The sequence below is a fragment of the Engraulis encrasicolus genome, unplaced genomic scaffold (assembly GCF_034702125.1).
Source record: "Engraulis encrasicolus isolate BLACKSEA-1 unplaced genomic scaffold, IST_EnEncr_1.0 scaffold_202_np1212, whole genome shotgun sequence".
Taxonomy (NCBI): domain Eukaryota; kingdom Metazoa; phylum Chordata; class Actinopteri; order Clupeiformes; family Engraulidae; genus Engraulis; species Engraulis encrasicolus.
The window spans coordinates 69,352-79,757 of NW_026945486.1; the positions used below are offsets into that span (position 1 = coordinate 69,352).

A 10,406-nucleotide genomic window follows, 5' to 3' on the forward strand; every position below is an offset into this window, starting at 1 on the left:
CAGTTTAACAAAGTACTGTATGTAACAGCCTGTAACATTGTGCACTTACACTGCAGCATTTTGATACACTAAAAAAAACAGTAACATAAAAATGTCCTTTCTGAAACTCAAGCACAGGCGAACTGTTCTGAAGGACTTTGACACTGAGAAGAAAAGAACTGACTATTGGGAACTTTCGGATGACGGCAGATCAAGGAGGATGCCAAGATGAACCCTTTCCCTAACCTGACACTCGCCAGTTGCCTTGCTTAACATTCCACACACACCTGAGAACCGTGTATTGGAGACATCAGAAAGCAAAACCTTATACCATCAGAAGAGCAAAAAACATCCTCAAAAAAACACATTTCCACCAATAAATGCCTTCAACCCTGTTATCTTTAACCCTAACCCCATCTTTTAAAGAATTAATATGTAGTAAATCCACAAAAAGACACAGTTGAAATGGTTGTCAGAGAAAACCAGTCACTCCTACGGTGTAGACATCACATGAAATGAAAATGAGGACGGCCGCAGCACTCCTGATTGGCCTGTGTGTTTTTCTTGGTACTTTGAAGTGCCTCACATCAGCCTTACGGTCCAGACATGCTACATTAGGCTCGTTTGCAACCACGCAGCAAAAGATTTGATCAAAACGCGATTTGCTTGGTCATAAAAAGGAGGGGATAACTGCGTCGCAACCAAGCTGGACACATCAGGACGACGAGATTTCAACAGCGGCAAAGAAGGTGGATCTATAGGTCTGTGGGTGGATCTACCTATTTTGACAGCGGGTGTACCAGGGCGCCCTCTCGTGGAATTAAATAATCATGGCGCTAATTCCATGACGTGCTTACCATCGTCGGCACATGCTTGTGAAATGCGAGACTCTCTCTGCGTCTCGGAGAGAAATCGGGTGGTCTTGTGGTAGAGATACAGGTTACCACTCAGAGAATCATTGTACAAGTCTTATATGATGATTTGGCTTCACTTCCATGTAATAATTCAGTTAATTAGTACTCACTTTAGGCTATTCATTTTGTGTTTTGGGACCAAAGTCGTCATTCAGATAGGACCGTTTTAAAATGACTTAACAGCGCCAACCCATGCTGCGAGGATTGAACCCAGGTGTTCAATATGTAGCTTTACCATGGCGCGCAAACCACAAAGGCCACTCTGTTTCGTGCACTTTCATACATAAAAGACAAGATAAGTCTCTCGCAACTGGTCTGTTTCCACATTAACCATCAGCAACTAAAGACTCCCCGTGTTTCGGTGCAGTTTCGAACCGGGGACCTCATGAATGGAAGTCAGGCGCGCAACCACTACTCTAACCGTCGAGCAGGCGGCCCGCGGAATAATACTGGTTCTCTAACCTACGGCATACACTCCTAACGTGGCGAAGATGGAGCATCTGACGACAGGGTGGTTTGTTTCTTTTTTTTTCTGTTGTAAGTGGGTTGTGCGACCATACATATGGATGATACCACTCTGAGTATGCTGCATTTGTGCATGAAATGCATTTCAGCATGTAGAAAATGAAGCACGTTCAACTACACACACATGAATCACATGAGCTATGAACACCAATCACGGCAGATTCCTCACATCATGGAGGAGGTCTTCTTGCCCGGCAGTAGCTTTCTGCTACTGCGGAGTTGCTTGACAAAACTTTTGTTCCCGCGATGGTTCAACGCCATGTGACACGACTGCCGCGCAGAGGTCACTCCCTTCAACTGCATCGTGAACGGCAAATTCTAACCAGGATGCTTCACGCGGACACACTGAGCATGCTCGCTGCCAAGCAAATTTTCAACTTCGTCAAAATTACGCCATCACGAACGCCCTTATTCACTTCTGGCCAGAGTGGCATTAGGCTTCTGCCCCCAGGAGGTAGAGCCAAAGTCAATTAAATGAAGTCATTTCTATCGGCAGCCATCTTGGCTACGCCTCAGGGGCGCAATTTCAGATTACACATGCACGAAATTTCACGACGTACGTACGTTCTGCTTCACGGTCTGTGGGATCAAGTGGCCGCAGACTCTGTTGCAACCCCACGCGAGTAGCTACCCGATGGAAGCCGCACATGTCATCAGCAACCGACCGGCGGAAGCAAATTCTGAGGGCATAGGCTACCGATTGGGTTTGAGCAGTTGTGAAAGGTTACGCGTCGAGGGAGCAAGGTGGTTGGATAAATGACAGCGCAGCTCAGCAAGCAATTGGCTCTTGTTGCCGGAGAGGTGGGATATGTGCAAGCACGCACCATATTAGCGTAACGAATTGCACTCGTTCATTCATCTGAAGTTTTCCGTCTCCTAATACAGACAGTCTCCGGTAGAGCGCAGTGCAGTCAAAGATCTTCTAGTAGAGTAAGAGGATTCAAACTCCGCCCACCCAATGCAAAGGAGTGAGCTGAAGCTCGGTCTCCTAAGGGGGCATTATCCCCTCCTTCTTCCTCTCTTCCTGTGGCATTTGGTGACGGCTTGCTAAGATGTGCACTACCGCCATCTACAGCGGCAAGGGAACTCCACTCATTCTCAACCTAAAGTCTCCAAAGGTGTCCTAACCAAGGGTCTCGTAGCACGCCGTACCTCCTGTGGCACGCTGTAATAGACATTGAAAGTTAACTACTATAGTACTACACTACTATGACAGTGCACGGGGCCTTTAGTAATACATTACGGTTTAGTCATTACGGTTTAGTCATGGGTTAAAGGGGCATTCACCTGACATCATGGACCCAGGAAATGCACACGCTTGAAGTATCTTACTCTACTAGAAGATGTTTGGTGCAGTTCTACCCCAGAGCTTCCTGGGACAGGGTGGGCTCGTAACCACTCACGCAATCCCCTGGTGCCATCTCAATAACAAGAGACCTCCTCCTGCCATCGGAGTCGTCACCAAACCGCTCTCTCTGCATGTAGCCGTCATCGTCATCGCCGGCGTCTTCTTTTCGTTCACACATGACCTCCTCGGGTTCCGGGTCGGAGTCAGCCACTCCCCCTAGACGGGCCTCGTAGCCACTTCCAGGCTGCTCCAGGCTGGTGAGGTTGTTTTTGTCACCGTCATCATCATGGTGATCGCCGCTGGGGGGCTGGGTGCCACGGATGGAGAAGTGAGTCTGCTCTGGGCTGCCTTCAGGAGACGTGATGGGGAAGTGAGTCTGCTCTCGGCTGCCTTCAGGAGGCACGATGGTTATCGGGGTGTCTGTAGGGGAGTCCTTGGGTGAGAGAAGCAAAGGGGTGTGTCCTCCCTGGGTAGGCTCTGGATGGAGAAGGCGCTGGGGAGCTGAGGCTGGTCTGCTATGCAGAGTGCTCTGGGTGAAGGATTTGAAAGGGAAATGGAAGTGAGTTAGACGGATAACAAGGTTGAATGATAAAACACAGTTCGGCAGGAGTGATCACAACACAGTAGAATACACACCACCTATGCTGACTTACAGTGAAAAACGTGACAAAGCACCACGACAGCTGATTCACTACGACAGCCCTCTGCACCTGAGTTGTACCAGCAACACTATTCTCACATGTGCCGAGTGGATAACATAAGCAACATTAATCATGTACTACTGCCAATGTACTGCAGTACTATCCTGTACCCATCATGTCCTGCTGCTAAAACTTAAAACGTTACCACAGCTCCCTCCAGTGGTCAGAATCAGAATGACTAAGAAAATCACACTTCCACTCCGTATAAACAACAAAACAGAAAAAAGAAAAAGAAATTCAAAAATATGTGAATAAATCTCATTTACAGGCAAGCCGTAGGACTTAATCATATCTTTGGCCAGTTTCCGCATTCCCAGGAGTAAGCCGACAAGTCCAGCAATGACAGTCACACAGATCACCACGATTAGCAAAATGGGCCAGGCACCTGTAACAGAAAACACATGAAGTGGCAACATCAGAATATTTTTAAAAAACAACCAGAAAAATGCATCTTTCTTTCATACTTCAAAGTTCTACCGTGGCTCTTATATAGATGTATAAGATGTAGAGCAGAGGTGCTGGTCATGTGAACTACAAAGAGATATGGCTACTAGTGTATATCTCGTCTTAGAAAACAAACATTCAATTCAGAATTCATACATACAATACAAAATACACATACATAAAAGCCCAGACGGACAGTACACATGCCATTGTATGGTATCAGCATATGAGTGATTCTACGATAAGTCCATGGATTTTATTTGCCAATTCCACTAACTATTAACTGCATTCAATGATGTTTTGGACATTAGCACACATTTATCTTTCATATACAGGTAATACAGAAAGTGTAGACATGGCATTATTTCCCTCAGCAAGAATGAATATTTAATACTGGTTTTGGGCATTTTCATGCCGTCCTGTTTTCCAAATGTCAGATTCAGTCTTCATATTAGCATGTAAAGAAACTTGTTTTGCCCAAGACGATTGCAAATGTTGATTCACACAGTAATCATCACAATATGACAAAACTGTCAGAAAGACCACTGTCCTTTCCATTATACATGAAATATGCCATTTTGTATGTGTCCACGAAAACTGTGTTAACCGTGTAACGTTCTGAAACCCCCTCCATAAATCAGTAATGGTTTGGTCTTAGGCCATACGAATAACATCACGTGATGTCATAACCTCTTTGGCAGGATATGGGAAGACTTTTTGGTAAGTTTTGAGCTCCATCCTTCCATAATTTAATCCATTCTTTATCATGTTCTCATAGCGGGAAAATTGCCAACTGTCAACTGTGTTATCAACATATTCATAAGAATCTGAATTAGAAATCACATGTAGAAAAACACAGATAAAGCATACAAATACATGAATTGATTAAGGTGTTGTGGTGGAACTTTTGAGGTCCTCAGTTAGCACAACACCATAAAAATGGCTGAAATGTCAAGCCGTGTTACCATCTAATACAATTTGCTATGACAGCTGAGGAGGAGTATGTTTTTGCCAATTTATCTGCATATTGACAGACAAACAAACAAAATAATTTGTGTTCTAGGGAGATGGGTTTGTCTGCTCTATTTTTTCTCCTAAAAAAGTGCCGACTTGTTCCCCTGCACTGTTGACCGTAACACAGTTGAGTAACACGGTTGACTGTTTTGAAAGTGTTTTTGTGCTATTGATCCCTTATGTGTTGGAAAAATCCTATGAACAGACTAGGGATTATCTCTGGAGAAGTAAGTCTTGTGTAAGGAGGGTGACTAAATTCAAATTAGACGTTACAGGGATTTATAATGAAAAATGTGTCAGCCTGAATAACAGTGAATCATAAAATCCTGCTTATGAAGCTCAACAATCACATTTTCTATATCAGTTGCACAGATTAATGACAACATTATAGCGAATTCACCTGCTGCCGGCCAATCAAATCAACAACATAACTGTTGCATTCCATTTGATTCGCCGCGACGACCTGATGACGGTTGAGCTGTCGAATTTCGCCTCTCTTCGCCTCGCTCGCTTCGCCTCCTGTGTGTCCCTACCGTGACTCGTCATTGTCCCACTCATGAATGCACCCTTATAGGGACACATAGGAGGCGAAGCAAGCGAAGCGAAGAGAGGCAAAATTCAACCGTCATCAGGTCGTCACAGCGAATCAAATGGAACGGAACAGTTATGTTGTTGATTTGATTGGGGCGCGGCAGGCGAATTCGCTCCTCATTTGCATAACATTAAACTTTCTTTAATAATTTCGCTTCGCTCCTGTTCGCTTGCTTTCGCTTGCCTACGCCTCTCTCATAGGAATGAATGGTGAAGTTGGCTTCGCTTGGCCAAATTCGCGTCTATGTGTCCCTACCATTAGACTATTGTATTTACCCTTCTCCCTGTTAGCTTTAGCTTACCGGTAGTTACTACAAGTCAACTCATAACTTGTTTCGTTGTTGCTACAGTTATTTTAAAATCAATATGTAGGCCTACACGAGAGGATACAGTCCCTGATGTTACGCTTGTACATGTTTCAGTTAAACATCCTTCCATAAATTATGAAAACGCAACCTTCGGTGTCCAGCGTCTTTTATGGGGCTTGTTTACCTGCCTGGCGAGCAGATAAGGATCTGTGAGGCCAGAACATTAAGTCTTCACCCTTTTGAGGAGTCGGGTTACAGAAGTCTTTAGATGTCCTGTAGCCAATGGTGTCGATGTCTCCTCTCAGCTCCAGAGAGGTGCAGTTGTCAAGGTTTACTGGTATCTCGCCTTCACACAGCTCTTTAGAGCACTCAAATTGTGACTCCTTCTATTATGCAGAAAAAGTGAAAGCAGGTTAAGACACACACACACAGGGTAGAATGTGGACACAAATGTTAACTTATTAAACTACTTATATTAATGGGAAAGTTAATCAGCAAAGCTTGAGTAAAAAGACTGTTCTGCTTTTTTGCTTTGCAAGACTGATCTGCTTTTAACAGTGGAAATCACAAGCTTGACTTGATAAAAACAATGTAGGTCAAATTATTTTCCCCAACACATGCATAACAGACCAGTAGTCCTACCTCAAAGTTACAACACCCTGCATAAACTGTTTTTTTAAACTGTTTTTTTTTTTTTTAAACATTTACACAGGCGCATTTCTGTGTGTGTCTTCTTCAGTTTGCATTGCAACAATGTAACAATGGGCATGTTTGTGATGGAGCAAGCAGCAGCAGTCTGCGCCGTGCCCATGCGCACGTCGTGATTACAATGCATTCTGGTTTGAATTTTCTGACCAGAATACTTTGTATTTTCGCAGTGCGCATACATGCTGCGCTTACTGCCACTACATGCGCCATTGCAAATGTGCCCAGTGTAACCCAACTTAGTCTTACCTCATCATGAGAAGTGTAGATGCTATATGTAAAGGGAAAATCGTCATCAGGGCACTTGTGAGTCCCATCATCAGTTCCATGTTCGAATTCATATCCATAAAAACAAGGATTAGCAAACTTAAATGTTATCCTGTTTTCTTCAGCCTGAAGAGTTGGAGTCGGGAAGTCCATGTAACCTGCAGCAGGGAAAAGTGAACTGCAGTCAGCAAACATTCATTACATTACATTACATTACACTTAGCTGATGCTTTCATCCAGTCATCATGGGTAAGCAGTTAGGGCATCAGACTTGTATCCCAAAGGTTGCCGCATCGACTCCTGACTGGCCAGGTTGGTGGGGGGAGTAATTAACCAGTGCTCTCCCCCATCCTCCACCTGAGCATGGCACCATCCCGACGCACTGCTCCCTTGGGGCGGCATTGGGGGCTGCCCCCTTGCAGAGGTGAGGCATGAATGCAATTTCATTGTGTGCAGTGAACACTTGTGTGCAGTGGAGTGCTGTGTCACAATGACAATGGAAGTTGGAATTTCCCAGTCGTGGCACACAGTTATTTTAAGTACCGGGTATTGGTTACAGACCCTGGGGCAGTGTGGGGTTAGGTGCTCTGCTCAATGGCACCTCAGCCATTGAAGGGTGGGAAGGGTGGGATTCGAACCTGTAATCCTACCCTACTAATCTAATATAATCCCATCTCCTTCTACCCCCATCTCCCCTACCCACAGTATTCAATGTTGTAGGCAATCACACAACCGGCCTCATCACAACTCTGTGCCAATTGACCTTTTCCACACGACATCAGACAGCTGCAGTTCTACAGTATACGGTAACAGCTTTAAGTCAGAAGACAGTGGCCTGGTGTATGTACAGTATTATATGCCTATGGCATCAGATGCAACTCTTACCTGCTTTGATGTAATGCATTTAAAGTTACATCAGGTGGCATAGACATACACCTACCCATTTATGTCACTGTTTTCTGTCTGATAACTAAACTATAGCCATAGAGACCTGCTTCATTTCAAAACACAACTTGTTTTAATATCATGATGAAAAAGGCTAATTTAGTGGTGTGCAGTGAGCACTGTGTGCTGTCGAATGCTGTGTGACAATGACAATGGGAGTTTCCCAGGCGGGCTTCCACTTTCATGTACAGATAACTACCACATCAAGCGCTCTCACAGTGATGATGGAAGGATGTTGAAAATTAAGTGTTTTGACAGAGACGCTGGACATGCAGTATGTTGTTCTGAAAATCAATTGTGTGCTGTGTGAATAAAGTGGAAGAGAACGCAATTCAGACATCAAACAAGCTTGCTTGAGACTCAGGTTGCCAACATGGATCCGCAGTTTTAAAACAGTAGCATAGTCTTATGCATAAGGAGATGAGTAGATTATCGTCTTTGACAACGTTGCCATTTGATAACTAAGTCACTATCTGTCAGAAGCCGTCATTTGGGTTTAGATAGGCTAGTGGAAAAAAGACAGATTGACACCATCATCTGCATAAAATAGCCAATTAACATTAATCAAGCTGTGTGTATACTTACAACGTAAAACGTGATCATAATCGCTGGAATAGCTGAATGAAGTTTTTGTTTCAGATGACTTGGCGGTCCCGTTGTTTGCAACAAGGGATAACGTGTACACTTCCTTAAGATCATGGACAACAGGGGAAATGTCGATATGGTGCTCTTTCGTTTCGTTGAAGAATACTGGTATCTCACTGTTAATACAGCAACAGAAGCAAAATCATTGATGTTGAACAGCATACTTTGTTAAGAGGAGGCATTGTCCCTGCTTGCAATTAAATGGTTTCTGCTTGTCATTTTCAGCACTCTTAGAGCAATACCTTTCTATCTTCATGAGGAGTAGACGAAGTATACAAATGAAGTCATGCTAACACCATTCTAAGGATAGACAGATATATATATCGGTCCGATATCGGCCATTAAAAAAACCTGTATCGGTCGACTCCTACACCATTCCAGCCCATAACTCCAATCACAACATAATACACAAAAGCTTAGATGCATTTACCCTTCAGTGTAACTGAATATCTTCACCAGAAAGGAGCCGGCACCAGGAGGATCAGTGTAGTTCCAGTACGCCACGTTGGTTCCATTCCTACAGGAGATGGTCAGGTTGTCCGGGGGGGTAAGCTCAGGGGCTGTCGCAACAGGAGCTAAAATAAAGTTGGGGGGAAAAGATACATATTTCATTTTCAGTAATATATTTAAGAACAGCAATTGATTACCGGTATATGTGTTTCATGAGAGAATCGCTTTGACAAAACAAGAGTAAAAATAGGCAATATAGTGACTACATACTGTACACACACTGCAGCGCCAATATAGTAATATAAAAAAAAAAAACATAATTGTACTTGTACATTTTAAGAGAAAACCATCCTTCACCCGCATGTAAACCTACAAAATTTAAATCATGATGACAAACTAAATTTAAGTTGAGAAGCAGCAACCAGAACAGAAGTTTGCAAAGCAAAGAAAAACCCCAAAGGTTTTGGTGCTACTGTACAAATCAGGTTCATCACAGGAGCATGTAGACAGACTGAGGAAGGCTGAAAACTGTACACGTACATCCACACATGGATCAGTATTTTTTCTGTTCAGTGTCCACTTCACTGCATATCAGTTTGATTGTCAGTAACAGCTAGGCTTTAAAGGGACACTGTGTGAGATTTGTAGTTGTTTATTTCCAGAATTCATGCTGCCCATTCACTAATGTTACCTTTTTCATGAATATTAACCACCACCATGAAATTCGAAGTATTCATTATGACTGGAAAAATTGCACTTTCCGTACATGAAAAGGGGGATCTTTTGCCATTTTGAATTTCCAAAAATAGCCATTTTTAGCTACAAAAATGATTGTACTTGGACCATACTAGAAAATATTTGTTTATTACTTAGTAAACTTCAATGTAAAGATCAAATTTGGCAATAGGCAGCCCAGTTTCAATGAGCAGCATAGTTGCAGTACCTTTTTTGACCATTTCCTGCACAGTGTACCTTTAAAGGAACAGACCACCATTTTTTGATTTTCACATATTTGCAGCATTTCCAAGCATTATTCATGAATGTGCATAGCATTATTGTTTACATGTATGTGTTTGCGTTGCCTAGTTTATGAGTATAGCCAAATTAAGCGTATAGCAATGTAAGTCTAAGGGAGCAAACAAAACATTCTCAAATGTACATATAAACTACTTTAAAATGAATGTTAAGTTCATCAAAGTGCAAAACACCTATTTAATCCCGTCCTGTGATCACTTGTGGTTTGATGCTAATGTTCCCATTTACTTCCAGTGATTATGCTAAGCTATGCTGATCATAATTCTGACCTAATAAATCTAAGTACTGAAAACACTGAGAAGAAAATGATACGCACAATCACGAATAATGCTTGGAAATACTGCAAATATGTGAAAATCAAAAATGGGTGGACTGTTCCTTTAAGTACTGTAGTCGTGTCGATGTAAAGCAACTAATTTGACATTTTGGTTGGTTGCTTCATTGAAGTCATTGTGTGGGTCACTTTTCGACGGGCAATAAACCAAAAGACTTGGAGTGCTGTCCTGCTCTTTATTTCATATATTTTCGAGGAATG

At 42.9% G+C, this 10,406-nt stretch overlaps 1 protein-coding gene across 2 annotated transcripts; it reads right to left on the reverse strand.

The window, feature by feature from the left end:
* Positions 1–1,835: 1,835 nt before the first annotated feature.
* On the reverse strand, positions 1,836–9,054 carry LOC134442669 (interferon gamma receptor 1-like). Of its 2 annotated transcripts, none has more exons than XM_063192716.1 (6): positions 8,817–9,054; positions 8,327–8,502; positions 6,779–6,954; positions 6,060–6,210; positions 3,734–3,852; positions 1,836–3,295 (listed from the first exon to the last, which is right to left on the reverse strand). In XM_063192716.1, exons 1-6 carry the CDS (start codon positions 8,996–8,998, stop codon positions 2,777–2,779), a joined length of 1,323 nt encoding a protein of 440 aa, XP_063048786.1. In that variant the 5' UTR covers positions 8,999–9,054; the 3' UTR covers positions 1,836–2,776. The 2 variants fall into 2 exon arrangements, with proteins under 2 accessions (XP_063048786.1, XP_063048785.1); XM_063192715.1 differs by having other exon boundaries at positions 6,009–6,210; positions 8,817–9,053.
* Between the last annotated feature and the right edge of the window lie 1,352 nt (positions 9,055–10,406).